Below are 18482 nucleotides of genomic sequence, written 5' to 3' on the forward strand. Positions count from 1 at the left end.
GGGAATGAAATGCCATAAGGGCTTCAGAGGACTGCTGCTCCTTAAGACAGTCACATTAAGGATAGATTAAGTTAGGTTAAACACTGGTCTAGACTGTTCTTTTTACTCATTGTCCTTTTGGGGTGACTGGTCTGTGTGGCAACTGTCCTATAGGATAATTGCACTTCAGCCTCTTATTAGTAATGCACTTGTAAGATATCAACATAAACTTCACCTAACCAAGTGTGCCAGCCAAATTGTTAGTAAAATTTTATTAATTTATTTTTTTTTATTATACTTGATCGCCGTTTCCTGCATCAGCAAGGCAGCGTCAGGAAACATGAAGAATGGCCCATCCACTCATATACATGTATATATGTATACATCAACCTTCATACACGCACATGTAACATATATACATACGTACATATACAGACACATACACAGACATACATATATACACATTCATACTTGCTTGCCTCCATCCATTCCTAGCACCAACCTGCCCCACAGGAAACAGTATCACTACCCGTGTCTCAGCGAGGTAGTGCCAGGAAAACAGAACAAAACAGGCCACATTCATTCACACTCAGTCTTTAACTGTCATGTAAGCACCAAGACCACAGCTCCCTATCCATATCCAGGCCCCACAGACATTTCCATGGTTTACCCTGGACGTTTCACATGCCTTGGTTCATTCCATTGACAGCATGTCGACCCTAGAATACCACATCATTCCAATTCACTCCATACCATGGTAAAATTATACCAACATTAAAATTGTTTGCTGCTGGGTGTTGCATGGTTATTAACAATGTTGTTTGTTTATTCACATGTGTATTAAAATCTGATGCGTAAGGCCAATGCTTGAATGTGGGTATGACTGATATATATTGATGAATATTTAAGATTTATTTAAATTTATGCAAGTTAGGTAAGTTTTTAAAAGTCCTGCTGATTTTTTTTTACAAGCATATTAACTATAATTTCATTAAACCCCTAGGGTGTCCCAGAGCATCAGACTCCACCAAAATTCACCCAAACCTAGGTGACGTGATAAGATTTATATTTATATGAGCAGTTTATTGCTTTGCTGTATTTTCTATTTACCATTTTTGTTGCACGCTCTGTTTGAATGATGTGACATCGTATTTCCCACTGTGTAGCAATAACTGCTACACAGGTAGTCTTTACCTTCTCCATGAAAACAGGGAAATCCAAGAGATTCATTAGTCAACTAGTCTCATGTAGTACTACCAGTGGTATGTATTAAGAAGCAAGGAAAGCATTGCATACCAAGTAAAAACTCTTCCCCAAAACATTTATGTATAGTTATTTTATGTTCAGTAGTATGAAATATTCTATGCTTTCAATATTAGTCACAGTTAATTAAGATTTGCTGTAATATGAGTCCAAACTTGCACGACAGATGTGCTTGTTGCTGGATTATCTGTCTCATGCAAACTGACTGTTGAATTTGCAGGCCAGACCCTTGCTTCACGGGTGGGTAAAATTATTTCCAACTACCATACATAAGATGAAAGTTAGTAAATTGAACTGTATTGTTTCAGCTCCTGAATCCTATTAGATGTGATTCACATCAGTTTGATATCCTTTGGAAAGCATTCACGTGCTTGAATTTCCCATCCATGATATTAATAGATCATAATTCACTTTTTTAGAGATTTGGACAATGAAAGCTGTGCTGCTTGCAGAAATGCAGTATTTCTATATCAACCATAATCTCATCATAAAATTTCAAACTGAATTTCTCTTGGGAATCATTTTTGACCAAGTTTTTTCATATATATGAAATGAGCTGTAGATGAGAATGTATGGAAAAGAGTGAATGTGTTAAAAATTAAATGTTTGAGTATGATATAGGGTGTGAGGAGGATTAAGAAATGATAGGGTGATAGAGAGGTGTTGCAATAAGGAGTGTGTGGCTTAGAGAATTGAAAAGGGTATGCTGAAACTTTCTGTAGTTATGGAGAGAATGAGTGAGGAGAGGTTGAGAGAGAGGATATGTGTCAGAAGTGGAGAGGACAAGGAGGAAGGGGAGACTGAAAGACGCATTGAAAAATATTTTACATGCTCAGGACTTGTACATACAGGAGGTTACAAGGCATGTACAAGTTAGATTGCAATGATTTTTTTTTTTTTTCAAACTATTTGCCATTTCCCGCATTAGCGAGGTAGCGTTAAGAACAGAGGACTGGGCTTTTGGGGGAATATCCTCTCCTAGCCCCCTTCTCTGTTCCATCTTTTGGAAAATTAAAGAAAGAACGAGAGGGGAGGATTTCCAGCCCCCCCGCTCCCTCCCCTTTTAGTCGCCTTCTACAACATGCAGGGAATACGTGGTAAGTGTTCTTTCTCCGCTATCTCCAGGGATAAGATTGCAATGATGTAATAACTTATTTGTACTGTACAGGGAGGAAGTTTTACATTCTTTGGGCCCAATCTCTTGAACATTCTCTTTTGTCATACAACCTCTTGAATTTATATATGCTGTTTTTTCCATTCATCCACCACTCTTACATTATAAAAGTATTTCTTTATATCCTTATCAACAAGTTTCCAACAGTATTCATGTTATGTCTTCTGGTTGCTGTATCCCTTCTCTCGAACTGTCCATTGTGCACATTGATAATCTCATTTAAAAACTAAAAGGTTGTGATCAGATCACCATCTATGTTAAGAAGTGAAAGGTTGTGATCAGATTACCCCTCACTCTTCTCTCTTCCATGGGGGCTAAGCTTTCCTTGTAACTTAGTTCCCTATAACTATGCTTATAACTTAGTTACCATATATTTTGACCTCCTCTGGATCCTCTCGATGAGCTATATGTGCTTCTTTAGATGTGATGACCAAAGCTGAGAAGAATATTGTTTTGGCCATACATAGGATATGATTAGCATGCTATATATTTCCTTATCCACATACTTGAAAACTATTTGATATTTGCTGGCAGACAGTTTGTTTCTTGATTACCCTCCTAATTTGAGAGTACGGCGACAGGTTAGGGATGATGTTGGCTCCCAAGTCCTTCTCACACACAGGATCCTGAAGCTCATTTCCTGCTAGGTAGTATAGTAATCATTTTAAGGCCATCTTTCACACTGTCCCATTCCCATCACATTCTGTTTGCTAGGGTTGAATTTCATCAACCACAATTCAGACCAACTTTGAAGTCTGTTTAGGTTTCTGTGAAATCTGATGCAATCCTCCTCACTTTTTACTTCCCTCACAACCATTGGATCATTTGCAAGCATTTTCAGGTAGTATGCCATACCTTCAGGCAAGTCATTAAATTAGATCAAGAAGAGTAATGGTCCCACAACTCTGAACCCTGTTGCACTCTGCTGGTTATCAGAGTCCATTTGGAAAAGGCTTTTTTAACAAGTTTTCTTTGACCCCTCCTTGTTTGAGATGATAATGTATCTTTTGTAGGAGTTTTTCCCCTAATTCTTGCCTGGTGATCCAGCTTCTTAATCAGTGTCATATGTGTTACAGTGTCAAATGCCTCTTGGCAGTTCAGACACAGGCAGTCCACCCAATGTTCCCTTTTGTCCAGGAGTGAGCTCACTGTCTCGTAGAGCTTTAAGAGCTTCGTTACACATGACTTCCTTTTCCAAAAACCAGCTGTCTCACACTTATGAAATTTCTTCTTTAGAGAAAGTCGTTCACTTGCTTTCTAATATTTTTGAGAACCTTACACTCTATACTTGTTGATGAGACTGGTCTGTAATTCAGTGGCCATTCCTGGTTATATTCTTATATATAGGAATGACATTTGCCCTTTCCCATTCCTTTTGGCACTTTTTGGTGTACAGGTACAGGGGGTGATGTGCTCTCAGTGGACTGAACCATGGGCTGTAATCTTTGAATCTTCATTAATGCCTGAAGGTGTTAAAGACTTTTTGTGCAGCGATTATAACTTTACGGTGATAGCCTTAATGGCACTGGTAATTGATAGGCCAGAAGCCAAAACAATCAGCCAACCAATCTCCGTTGCTTTTGAAAATAAATCGATGGTTCCATTATGACATTCATTTGCTACCATTATGTGAATTTATTTTTTAGCATCACTACTGATCTTGGCCAATGTGAATTGGTTATTTATTTTTTATTTTGCTTCGTCGCTGTCTCCCGCGTTAGCGAGGTAGCGCAAGGAAACAGACAAAAGAATGGCCCAATCTGCCCACACACACATGTATATACATACACGTCCACACACGCAAATATACATACCTATACATCTTAATGTACACATATATATACACACACAGACATATACATATATACACATGTACATAATTCATACTGTCTGCCTTTAATTGTTCCCATCGCCACCTCGCCACACATGGAATAACAACCCCCTCCCCCCTCATGTGTGCGAGGTAGCGCTAGGAAAAGACACCAAAGGCCCCATTCGTTCACACTCAGTCTCTAGCTGTCATGTAATAATGCACCGAAACCACAGCTCCCTTTCCACATCCAGGCCCCACAGAACTTCCCAGGTTTACCTCAGACGCTTCACATGCCCTGGTTCAATTCATTGACAGCACGTCGACCCCGGTATACCACATCGTCCCAATTCACTCTATTCCTTGCACGCCTTTCACCCTCCTGCATGTTCAGGCCCCGATCACTCAAAATCTTTTTCACTCCATCTTTCCACCTCCAATTTGGTCTCCCACTTCTCCTCGTTCCCTCCACCTCTGACACATATATCCTCTTGGTCAATCTTTCCTCACTCATTCTCTCCATGTGACCAAACCATTTCAAAACACCCTCTTCTGCTCTCTCAACTACACTCTTTTTATTTCCACACATCTCTCTTACCCTTACATTACTTACTCGATCAAACCACCTCACACCACATATTGTCCTCAATCATCTCATTTCCAGCACCTCCACCCTCTGCGCACAACTCTATCCATAGCCCACGCCTCACGACCATACAACATTGTTGGAACCACTATTCCTTCACACATACCCATTTTTGCTTTCCGAGATAATGTTCTCTACTTCCAAACATTCTTCAAGGCTCCCAGAATTTTCGCCCCCTCCCCCACCCTATGATTCTCTTCCGCTTCCATGGTTCCATCCGCCGCCAGATCCACTCCCAGATATCTAAAACACTTTGCTTCCTCCAGTTTTTCTCCATTCAAACTTACCTCCCAATTGACTTGACCCTCAACCCTACTGTACCTAATAACCTTGCTCTTATTCACATTTACTCTTAACTTTCTTCTTTCACACACTTTACCAAACTCAGTCACCAGCTTCTGCAGTTTCTTACATGAATCACCCACCAGCGCTGTATTATCAGCGAACAACAACTGACTCACTTCCCAAGCTCTCTCATTCAGAACAGACTTCATACTTGCCCCTCTTTCCAAAACTCTTGCATTCACGTCACTAACAACCCCATCCATAAACAAATTAAACAACCATGGAGACATCACACACCCCTGCCGCAAACCCACATTCACTGGGAACCAATCACTTTCCTCTCTTCCTACAAGTACACATGCCTTACATCCTCGATAAAAACTTTTCACTGCTTCTAACAACTTGCCTCCCACACCATAAATTCTTAAAACCTTCCACAGAGCATCTCTATCAACTCTATCATATGCCTTCTCCAGATCCATAAATGCTACATACAAATCCATTTGTTTTTCTAAGTATTTCTCACATACATTCTTCAAAGCAAACACCTGATCCACACATCCTCTACCACTTCTGAAACCACACTGCTCTTCCCCAATCTGTTGCTCTGTACATGCCTTCACCCTCTCAATCAATACCCTCCCATATAATTTACTTTGATTATTACTTTGTTATTAAGTGAATTAGATTGATTTGATAGCTTGTTTGATTTTTCATTCATTGTCAGCATATAATAAAAAAGATAAAAAAAATATATGTGTAATGATTGAGATTTGTTGTCAACCCAGTGATCTTGGCCAACCCTTATTATCAATGTGATTATTTGATAGTGATAACCATCCCACTAACCTTGGGCTCTGACCAGGGATGGTACTTGGCCAAATAACCAATGTTTATTTGATCAAGAACCAGATACACGGCCTTTAGCTATTATATCGAAGATTGTATATGAGTTTACCATGGTTTTAATGTGCATTTTATATGCATTATCATGAAATGTTTATGACTTTACACTTTTTGTTTGATTTTACTATGTATGTGTATTAGCAGTATGACTTTAATGACTGATAGATTAATAGATATGCCATTGTATTCACTAATGACACTTGACGCATGTTGAATTGGTCATTATACTGAAATACATGAATTTTCTAAAGAATTTTTCAAAGCGATCTATAATTAAAGTAGCCAGTAATGCAGTAAGGATCAATCATGTTTACATTTTAGGGCATTTTACCCTTTAGTGGAGTCTTCCTTATAGAGAATTTAGCTTGGAGTAAAAAAAAGCGTGTGGTCACTGGATCATCTTGATGTTGATATGACGGAGCTGTCACCTTTGTACTGTCACCTGAAATTTTATTTTGTTTCTAAATGCTTTCATGCACTCTAAGCTCCAGCTGAATAGTTATTAAGAGTTCATTATTATTATGGTGAAGTGCTTAAGGATTGGCAGAATGAATGTACAGTGCCATTGTACAAAGGCAAAGGGGATAAAGGTGAGTGTTCAAATTACAGAGGTATAAGTTTGTATGTACCATTTATGGATCTGGAGAAGGCATGTGATAGAGTTGATAGAGATGCTCTTTGGAAGGTATTAATAATATATGATGTGGGAGGTAAGTTGTTAGAAGCAGTGAAAAGTTTTTATCGAGGATGTAAGGCATGTGTACGAGTAGGAAGAGAGGAAAGTGATTGGTTCTCAGTGAATGTCGGTTTGCAGCAGGGGTGCGTGATGTCTCCTTGGTTGTTTAATTTGTTTATGGAAGAGTTGTTAGGGAGGTGATTGCAAGAGTTTTGGAGAGAGGGGCAAGTATGCAGTCTGTTGTGGATGAGAGAGCTTGGGAAGTGTGTCAGTTGTTGTTTGCTGATGATACAACGCTGGTGGCTGATTCGGGTGAGAAACTTCAGAAGCTGGTGACTGAGTTTGGTAAAGTGTGTGAAGAATAAAGCTGAGAGTAAATGTGAATAAGAGCAAAGTTATTAGGCACAGTAGGGTTGAGGGACAAGTCATTTGGGAGGTACGTTTGAATGGAGAAAAACTGGAGGAAGTGAAGTGTTTTAGATATCTAGGAGTGGATTTGGCAGCGGATGGAACCATGGAAGTGGAAGTGAGTCATAGGATGGGGAGGGGGCGAATGTTCTGGGAGTATTGAAAAATTTTTGGAAGGCAAGAATGTTATTTCGGAAAGCAAAAATGGGTATGTTTCAAGGAATAGTGGTTCCAAAAATCTTATATGGTTGCAAGGCGTGGGCTGTAGATAGCGTTGTGCGGAGGAGGGTGGATGTGTTGGAAATGGGGTGTTTGAGGACAATATGTGGTGTGAGGTGGTTTGATCGAGTAAGTAATAATAGGGTAAGAGAGATGTGTGGTGATAAAAAGAGTGTGGTTGAGAGAGCAGAGGAGGGTGTTTTGAAATGGTTTGGTCACATGGAGAGAATGAGTGACGAAAGATTGACCAAGAGGATATAAGTGTCAGAGGTGGAGTTAACGAGGAGAAGTGGGAGACCAAATTAGAGGTGGAAAGATGGAGTGAAAAAGATTCTGAACGATCGGGGCCTGCATGCAGGAGGGTGATAGGCATGCAGGGGATAGATTGAATTGGAACGATGTGGTATACTGGGGTTGACGTGTTGTCATTGGATTGAACCAGGGCATGTGAAGCATCTGGGGTAAACCATGGAAAGTTTTGTGGGGCCTGGATATGGAAAGGGAACTGTGGTTTTGGTGCATTATACATGACAGCTAGAGACTGGGTGTGAACGAATGTGGCCTTTGTTGTCTTTTCCTAGCGCTACCTTGTGTGCATGCAGGGGGAGGGGGTTGTCATTTCATGTGTGGCGGGATGGCGATGGGAATGAATTAAGGCTGCAAGTATGAACTATGTACATGTGTATATATATGTATATGTCTGTGTATATGTAAATATGTATACATTGAAATGTATAGGTATTTATATGTGCATGTGTGGACATGTATGTATATACATATGTATGTTGGTGGGTTGGGCCATTCTTTCATTTCCTTGCACTACCTTGCTAACGCAGGAGACAGCGACAAAGTATAATATGTAATATATAATATATAATATTATATATTATATATAATATAAAGTTTTTATCGAGGATGTAAGGCATGTGTACGTGTAGGAAGAGAGGAAAGTGATTGGTTCTCAGTGAATGTAGGTTTGCGGCAGGGGTGTGTGATGTCTCCATGGTTGTTTAATTTGTTTATGGATGGGGTTGTTAGGGAGGTAAATGCAAGAGTTTTGGAAAGAGGGGCAAGTATGAAGTCTGTTAGGGATGAGAGAGCTTGGGAAGTGAGTCAGTTGTTGTTCGCTGATGATACAGCGCTGGTGGCTGATTCATGTGAGAAACTGCAGAAGCTGGTGACTGAGTTTGGTAAAGTGTGTGGAAGAAGAAAGTTAAGAGTAAATGTGAATAAGAGCAAGGTTATTAGGTACAGTAGGGTTGAGGGTCAAGTCAATTGGGAGGTGAGTTTGAATGGAGAAAAACTGGAGGAAGTGAAGTGTTTTAGATATCTGGGAGTGGATCTGGCAGCGGATGGAACCATGGAAGCGGAAGTGGATCATAGGGTGGGGGAGGGGGCGAAAATTCTGGGGGCCTTGAAGAATGTGTGGAAGTCGAGAACATTATCTCGGAAAGCAAAAATGGGTATGTTTGAAGGAGTAGTGGTTCCAACAATGTTGTATGGTTGCAAGGCGTGGGCTATGGATAGAGTTGTGCGCAGGAGGATGGATGTGCTGGAAATGAGATGTTTGAGGACAATGTGTGGTGTGAGGTGGTTTGATCGAGTGAGTAACGTAAGGGTAAGAGAGATGTGTGGAAATAAAAAGAGCGTGGTTGAGAGAGCAGAAGAGGGTGTTTTGAAGTGGTTTGGGCACATGGAGAGGATGAGTGAGGAAAGATTGACCAAGAGGATATATGTGTCGGAGGTGGAGGGAACAAGGAGAAAAGGGAGACCAAATTGGAGGTGGAAAGATGGAGTGAAAAAGATTTTGTGTGATCGGGGCCTGAACATGCAGGAGGGTGAAAGGAGGGCAAGGAATAGAGTGAATTGGAGCGATGTGGTATACCGGGGTTGACGTGCTGTCAGTGGATTGAATCAAGGCATGTGAAGCGTCTGGGGTAAGCTATGGAAAGCTGTGTAGGTATGTATATTTGCATGTGTGGACGTATGTATATACATGTGTATGGGGGGGGTTGGGCCATTTCTTTCGTCTGTTTCCTTGCGCTACCTCGCAAACGCGGGAGACAGCGACAAAGTATAATAAAAAATATAAAAAATAATATAATATATATGTTTTCATCCTGTCTAAACTTACTGACAGGATAAACATATTGGCAGAAGGTGGGCAGGATGTGGTTCAGAGAACAAATTAGAGCTAAAGCAGGCGTGCCTGATGATTTGCTTGGATTTCATCTTGTAACTTTTAAGTAAAGAAAATTAGTTTATAGGGCTCAGGAAATTTGTTTTGGTTAGGGTTGGATATTTTGATAACTTTACACAGTCATATTATTTGATATACTGTGTAACCTTATAGAAGAATCATATGTAATCACAGTTGAAATTCACCTCTTTAGGTGGGAAATGAAGGTTAGGATGATCTGCTTTTGAGGGAATGCTGAAGCACTCATTGATATGCTTCTTCATGTGAAGTTCACAGATTGTACAGACATTAACTCAGATGAAAAACTTAACTAAATTAAGGATATTTTGTGTACACTGACATGGAAGTGGACGCTGAGGGTAGTGGAATAGTTCCTCTTCTTTTTTGCAGAGGAAAATTGAAGTGTCCCAATATGTAAGGTTTGTTAGTTTTGTATTTGTAATACATTTTTGTCATTATATTATTTAACTGTTTCTTCAAAGGGGACTTCACCATCATGCTCAGACTGCCCTATTTCTTTCCCACACTGCCAAACAAAACTTACAGAAGCCAAGATGGTGATCACAATTATTTTCTTCGGCATTTGATACTTTGTACAGTTGGTTAAAAAGTTGTATGCGTGCCATTTATGATTTTCCTCAACTTATAAGTAATGATGACCTCAATTATTGATAACTTTTTTTTCATTTTTTAGCATGTACAGAAACATTACTGGAATATATTTTGTACCACTCTCCAAAACCAGCAGTTTGAATATGGATCTGCTGTGAAAATGGATACATGTGATGGGTGCTCTTACAGCAAATGGATACATGTGATGGGTGCTCTTACAACTTAACCCTGTTGGTGTCTAGTGTCCTTGACAAGCATCTTTGCTGGGACTTCTTACCCACTCACAACATTGTGAAGGTTGTGTACAAGTATGCAACCTACAAATCGACTTTGTTAATTGACAAAGTTTATGGTTCATGATTGCTTGGCGACAATTCCAAAAGTTTGTCCTTGCCACTAGAATAAGGTATTTTTCTGTTTTGGTCATTTCTCAATACTTTTATTTTTTGACCAAAATTGGCTAATTTTGTCTAGTTTATTCCAAAAATGATAAAGCTGTTAAAGTGGTCTGGAGGGCAAATCCCTCATGTTTAGTTGTCAGGTTTGGCTTTCTGTTTATTCAGCTTTTCCCTTGTGCTTTTAAACCCTCAACCCTCATGCTAGGGTTTGATAATGTAGGAAATAGGTTAGGTTATGGGAATCAAATGTGGTAAAATCTGTATATTATGCACTACATTTGCTGTCTTCAGCAGCTTTCTTCAGCAAAGTCTTTATGTAGTAACAAATTTTGGTTTTGAAATATTGAGAAATAAGATCATGTCTCGTTAACTTTTGAAGATACTGTATTTCATTTTGGTGCAATAGAACCTAAAATGTTACCTACTTTGGGGTGCGTCATGTATAATATCTGTGTATCTCTTCATTTAAGAGCAAATTAGGAGATTTCTGAACAACCATAGACTTTTGGACAAATTGTAGTAGTAGTAGGTGTGACTAGATAATTGAAAATATGTATAGATTTGATACATTAAGAGATGCATGTTGTGCATATATAGTACCAGGGCTTCCTCTTCACAGAAGTGGTTAAAGTTAACTGATGACAGTTATATTTAAAAGCAACTTGAAAGTATGTTATTAAGTGAAGAGACAGAAGTAGACAATGTTCTATAGATTAGATGCAATGCTATGTTCTATAGATTAGATGAAAGAAAATGTCGAAACACCATCATTGAAAACATTGTAGATGCCCTTAGGTGTTATATAATTGATAGGTTGCTTTCTGGTGGATATATTGTATAAATGTAGAGCACCAGTTGGATACCCAATATCATGACATTTTTTTTATTTTAGTGCATTTAAGATTCTAGTCAAAATGGCATGTGAGTTTTTGAAGATATGCATTTTGTTTACTGTGTTCTGCCTTAGTCCATGCCATGCATTTGTTTGCAATAAAAGTAGTAGTGCTTAGTGCTTCCCTAAGGTATTTCATCCATTTCTCTGACTTTTTGCTCTTAGTGGTGTGACAGGTATCCATGCTGCATTGATGAGTGTGATTATGTGAAGAAGAATTATGTTATATGTTACATTTATCATTATGGAAAAAGTTGAAATTGTAAAGAAATTAGATGAGCAAGTTGATGAGGAAGTGTTTTAATGTGGTAACCTTACCATATAGGAAATTAAGAGGCATGAAAGACTGTTAGAGTTTTGTTCCAAAAGTGATTCGAATGAGGGTGCTGCTCAACTTAATGCGCAAAATCATACTACCTCTATAATCATGTGTACAAGTGGCTGAAGCAACATTGCAATGAAGGCATACTTATTTCTTGGCCACGCCTTTGTGAAATGATGAGAGTTTAATCTTGATATTTAAATTTTTGAGCCGTGCGAGCTTGCAACTGGTTGGATGCAAAAGTATGAGTTGCACCACAGCATCCTCTACCTGAAATTGATCAGTGAGAAAATGTACTAAAATATAATGGCTACATTTTTCAGCCTGTTTTGCATCAAGTCTGATAACGTCCTGGGATATTCAGTGTCCATATCTTGTATCCATATACTTTTGATTTAGTGTTACAGAATGGTCATTGATACAATGTTACATACTGATTACTTATTTTCATCACTTAAAAATTTTCTATAGATCAGGTGAGTTGCTAAGCCTGTTCAATACTTATGTATTTTTCCCCCAGAACCACTGCATTACTGATCTAAATTTGTGGCAAGGGGCACCATGTATTTTTCTCCCAGAACCACTGCATTACTGATCTTAATTTGTGGCAAGGTGCCTCATCTTGCATAAAAACATTAGTATTATGAGGATCATAAAACCCAACAAACGAACATTTACTGCAGATTTTTAATGTTATGAATTTATGTTATGATTTTTTTTTAGAGAAAATACGACCCCTCTCGACCTCTTGTACCACACTGAAACACCTCTACACAGTCACAGAATCAGGATGCTTTACTGTTTTCAGTGTATAATGGGAGTAGTGACTGGCATCACTTGGCTGGGTCACCCTGTTACAGTTAGATCTTTTTCTTGCATGCCTCTCACCATCCTGTATATCTAGGCCTTGAACCTAACCTTCATTCACATCCAGTTTCACAAGGACTTCCTCCTTGCTCTTTCCATCATTGTACATTGCCATTGCCCTTTCGTCTTCATACAAATCAGAATGAGAGATTCTGTTCCTCATCTGATAGTCATTCATCTCTCACATATTTTTGAGGGCTAATGTTGGTGATGAGGGGGTGTCATACCCTTAGAGGTTTGTGTCTTAGATTAGTAGGAATGGACTGGGTTCTGTGGATGTACTTCAAACAGTCCTGAGGGAAGGTGCATAACTGTTTACCATGATCACTAAAGGGATACTGAGGCCTCCAGGCTGCTTTGATGGCTTGTTCTTTGTGTATATTGCCATCTATGGCCAGCAAGTGTAGTCAATAGTGCGATCAGAATTTAACTTGTGATGGGATATGAACTGCTCAGATTGATACCAATAGCACCTTGCTGTATATGTGTAGATAGAGTAGATAGATGGTCATTGCACTAGTAGGATTGTATAAGGAAAACCTAAGCTGCAGAGCTGTAGGGAACAAAAAGGTAACCTGACTGTGTGCTTGCAACAGGAGGATAGTAAATGATCAAATATATTTAGAGTGAAAATGAGGGACTTTGTTTAACCTGCTTACACAATGTGAAGATAATGGAGAATTATAGATGCCTGAAATGCTTGAGCCCTCCACATGTGTCACTGGGTACTTGCATGCCCCATATTTTGAAGATTAAAGCATTGGGTAGAGATGTGAATAGTGTTTAGTGCTAAGGATCATCAAGTGGCAGGATCTGACTTGTTTAAGGTAATTGGTCCTCATTTATTGCTGTATGCATATCATGTGCTTCATTTTGAAACCATCCATACTGTGGTTCTCTCATTTTGCACTACATATCCACTAGATATTTTTTTTTCTTTCAGGTGACGATATTATAATGGTCTTTTCCCATGACGGAGGGTTGTTGCTCTTCTTGTTCCTGTTGTATGTTGATACATGAAGTGATTAGATTTGAGGAGAACCAGGTTGGTGTCACCATGACTCCAGACATCTACCATGAGAAACAGGTGACATAATGTGATTTTTTTGTATTGCAGTTTTGCGTAACATTTAACTTTGATAAAGATCAGTATACATAGTAGAGCAGTTCATCACTTTACTCTCATAGATGATGAAGGTAAGTATTGATCCTGTTGATGGGCATAGTTTGTAGATTGTCAGTGGGTGTGGTACATTCAGGAATGGTCACTGCTATATCAAAGCCATGTACTTTCCTACTGATGAGGCATTCCATGCCAGTGGCAAAATGATTTTAGTGACTATTTCCAATTTTAACATTTTGATGGATGGAAAGGTAAGTTAGTAAAATCCCCACAACCCAAATTAGGGTTTATTGTGAACCCTGGTGTCTAAGGTGGAGGCCATTGAAGCTTGACCTGACCTTTAGTGTATCCAGTGATAATCCAGTAATTTTTTTCATATTTGCCCACCAGTTATGCAGTAGTTAGAAGTATTATCTAGGAACTTAAGCTTTAGGTGGAAATAGTAGGTTGTAGTTGGTAGAAACATTAGCTTTATGCAGTGACAGTATTGTAACCACTGAGGTTAGGAGGTGCTGCTTCAATGAATAGGCACAGAATTCGGGAAAATTTTCAAGTGTCAGTACCTCAAGGGGGTACTCTAGTTTTTTCTAGAGTATCCAGGGCTTGCCCTTGCATTTACTTCCTTCACCACCCTATACTTAAAAAGATTAAACAGCTATGATGACATCACCTACCCCTGCTGCAGACCTATCTTCACCTGGAACCACTCACCTTCCTCTTTGGCTACTCATATGCTTCAATACACTCTTGATAAAAACTTCTTATTGGTTTTGATAACTTTATTCTTACACCATATATTCGTTAAGCTTTCCACAAGGCATCTCTATCAACCCTGTCACATGCATTCTCCAGATCCATAAATGCCACATACAAATCCTTTTGTTTTTCTAAGTATTCTCACACACATTCTTTAAAGCAAACACTTGATCTGCACACCCTCCACCACTCACAAAACCATATTGTTCCTCCCCAGTCTGGTGCTCTGTATATACCTTGACCTTCTCTGTTACTGCTCTTCCATACAACTTATCAGGTATTCTGTATAAAAATAAACGTTTTTAGTTTGAACACTCAACTTTGTTCCACTTGCTTTTATACAGTGGCACTATACATGCATTCTGCCAGTCCTTTGGCAGCTCACCATGAACCATACATACGTTGAAGATCCTTACTAGCCATTCAACAGTGCAGTCACCCTGTACCTTAAATTCAGCTGCAATACCATGCACTCCAGCCACCTTGCTGCATTTCATCTTATGCAAAATTTTCACCACCTCTTATCTCTTCACCAAATCACTTTCCATGACTCATCCACGTTGCATAACTCCCCAACGAAAACACCATACATCTTCCACCCTGTCATCAAACACACTCATCAGGCCTTCAGAAACTCACCCCATCCCCTCCTAACTCATCCCTACCTGTTACCACTTCCCCATTTCCCCCCCTTTACTGATGCTTCCATTTGTTCCACTGATGTAACCTCCAAATACTTCCAGGTTTTCAATTTCACAGCATATAGTAGAGTATTCGTGTTTTATTTAGGATGTGCATGCTGGTTCTTTAGATGATTTGATTATTTTATGATATACTCCTGAGCCAGTATCTGACACTTTCACAGTACTCAGGATTCCTTGTATCGTGTATGCTATAGATTTTTGACCCTGTTTCATTCAGTGTTATTAGTATAGCATGACTTTGATATAATCTGTTGCTATAACACTGCCACATAGTAAAGCTATAACACTGCTGTAGTGTAAAACTGTAATGTTGCAGGGGTGTAAAGCTAAGTAGTGCTATTTTGTAAAACTATAACTGCCTTTGTATAAAACTAAGACACTGCTACAGTGTAAGACTATAGCACAACTGTAGTAATACGGCTATAACACTGCCACTGTGTAAAGGTATAACACTTCTACAATGTAAAGTTAACTCCATTGCAGACGAAATTTGTAAACTAGATAAAACTTGCAGTACATTTCTTTGTCACAAACATATATATTGTTTTGATAAAAAGTTCTAAGAAATGCAGTATTCTAGTTCTGTTCTAGTTATAAATTTGCCCAACACAACACATAATTCTCTTCCCATTGTTTTTCTTTCGAAAAGTAATGTATACTGTACCAAACCTCTCCTCTCGATTGTTGTGTTCATCGATCACCTTATATATTGTAGAAGAGCGGGTGTTTACATGTTTATTATTTTCTGTCAAACCAATATCTTCCAATGCAGCACACTAAGCAGGTTGAAACTCTAGCACAATTAGCACAAAATCAGCCCTAAATAAAGCTGTAAGGAGGATGGCAATGATGGGTAACCTTTTTTTTTTATTTGTTTTTATTTTTATTTTTTTTTTTACTACCACCACTTGGGTTATATACTGCTGTGGATGCTACCCTTGCTCAGGGTCACAGATATTTTGCTAGCTACAGATATGTTTCTCTTCTTATCCTCCATCACATGAAGAGTATTATGTATGTAAGTTTTCCTTTTCATAACTATCCATCCACCACTCTGTTTATTCAACATACTGTATGACAGTGGACATTTTGTGTGATTGATGTGCATAGTATTATTATCAGTGATGGGTGGTTGGTAGTGACATATCTGGGTAATTGGTGGAATCAGATATCAGCTGGAATTTCAGATGAGGGCAGGGGCCATTAAGACAGCATATGGCACCAAGAACATTGAGCTCAGAAGATATAAAGCCAAGAATTTTGAAAATTTTAAGCAAATGTTTGAGTAAACACCAGGTTCATTAATTTGATGTGAGCCAGTGTGGCACTTGACAGATATAGAAGTCTTTCCAAAGACACTGTTTGGTATTTTGAACATGATAAGATGTGGTAAGAGGGAAAAGACACTGTTTGGTATTTTGAACATGATAAGATGTGGTAAGAGGGAAAGTCTGCTTTTGGTATCTCAGAAAGTGAGCTGAATGTTTTAGTGATTTTGGAGTTGCTACATTGTTAAATGGATAATTTTTAGATATTTTCCTTTGGGTTTAGCATGTTTTTGGTCTGGCCTAATTCATAAAGTAAAATCATAATATAACACTGAACATTGATTTTGCCTTTTGAAAAACCTGGTTTAGGGCTTTTAACCAGTATCATAACTGAAAATTCTGGTCACTGTAGAATATCATTGATGCCCTCTTTAAGGCTGGTAGACTGAGTCAGAATTAGTTATTTGAAAGATATTTAGTAGATGGGCAGAGTGTGAATATTCTGTATGAGAATTGAATACTGTGGAGAGAATGATAAATCAATATTGCACTTATCATCAGAACTTGTTGAGGAGCAATCAGAAAGGCTGATAGTGGTAGGTTGTGTTATAGTTGGCTTTTTATCCTTTCAGATCAAGGAGCTATGTGCCCTTCACTCACTTAACAATCTGTTCCAAGATAGTGGGGCTTTTGCAAAAAGTGAGCTTGACAGCATTTGCTATGCACTTGCTCCAGACAACTGGTTTAATCCACACAAGTCCGTCCTTGGTACTGGCAATTATGACATTAATGTTATCATGGCAGCTCTTGTTACAAAGGGCTGTGGTGTAATTTGGTTTGATAAGAGAAAGTAAGTGAACATTGGTTTTAATTTGATTTGTGCTTATATTTTTCCTGGAAGAAGTTTATGTAGATTGCCACAACAAATTCTTGATTGATTATAATTTTCATGTTTAGATAAGATTTTGATATATCTAAACACAGTTTTTTCTCCTTAGTCACCAGTGGATTCAGGTCTTAATGGTTCCACAGGTTGGTCTTTCATAAGAATTGGAGGCTTTGTGCTGTTATTTTCAAATGTGACCAACTTTTGTGTATATATTACCAGTATTTTACATTCACCAGTGCTGGGCTCTGTCTTATATCTGTGTACACCATTGGATATACAGTAAACCCTGTAGGTTAGTATTTAGATTCATATTTGTTGGGGATTACAGTATTGGGCTATAATGGAACAATCACTTGTTGAGATACAGTAGACTGATTTTTGCATATATGTCAGGGGGATGGACTTAGCAAAATAGTAAGTTTTTGAGAATGTTTTGTGACATGGTAGTTTATAGATATATAAGATGAAAACTAAATCATAGAGACAGGTCATATAATAGAAGATGAAGTGTAATGGCGAAATTAAGACTTTATTATCTTTATCTTGTAATTGAACTTTGCTTTTTTATGTTTACTTGAAATAGGAATAAGTTTGAGGTTGCTGTTATAGTCATTGTAGGAAAAGAGATGTGGGTAGCAAGGAAATGGAAGATGATAAGGTGATTGGTTTAGGTCAGGGGTCATCAACCCTCAGCCTGAGACTGGTAATGCATTAGTATTTATTTTTAGCTGTAACTTTTTTCATTTTGATTAAAGAAGGGATTGATAACTGTGAATTGTGGGAATTTACGATGTGTTTATGATTTTGCATTTTGTTTCCATTTTCTATTTAGTGCATGCACAGTTACTTTTGAGTTTTGTAGGTTGCATAGTACCTCTTTCCTTATTAGCAACAGTAAGACAGTAATTCAGGGACTTAGGAAGGGGAAGGGAAGTGGGTTGCAGGAGGAGGAGGAAACTTTCAGTTGGGAGAGCAATGTTTATCATAGTTCAGAATACCTACCACACTTGTTGGCAGTACTAATTGAGGTAAGTACAAAATTACAGTACTTTGCACTATTCTATTCTCTCAGATTCTTTCCATTG

General features: G+C 38.5%; 1 protein-coding gene across 8 annotated transcripts in view; it reads left to right on the plus strand.

The window, feature by feature from the left end:
- LOC139765114 (josephin-2-like) overlaps positions 1–18482 on the plus strand; it is a 67691-nt gene that overhangs the window by 663 nt on the left and 48546 nt on the right. For all 8 annotated transcript variants that reach the window (XR_011716575.1, XR_011716577.1, XR_011716576.1 and 5 more), the window contains exons 2-3: positions 13601–13744; positions 17141–17358. Coding sequence is in view for 4 of the 8 variants with exons in the window: in XM_071692298.1 (XP_071548399.1) it covers positions 13628–13744; positions 17141–17358 (335 nt within the window). In the remaining 4 variants the exon portion in view is untranslated. The remainder of the gene's footprint in view (positions 1–13600; positions 13745–17140; positions 17359–18482) is intronic.

This window comes from Panulirus ornatus, chromosome 52, assembly GCF_036320965.1.
Source record: "Panulirus ornatus isolate Po-2019 chromosome 52, ASM3632096v1, whole genome shotgun sequence".
Lineage (NCBI taxonomy): Eukaryota > Metazoa > Arthropoda > Malacostraca > Decapoda > Palinuridae > Panulirus > Panulirus ornatus.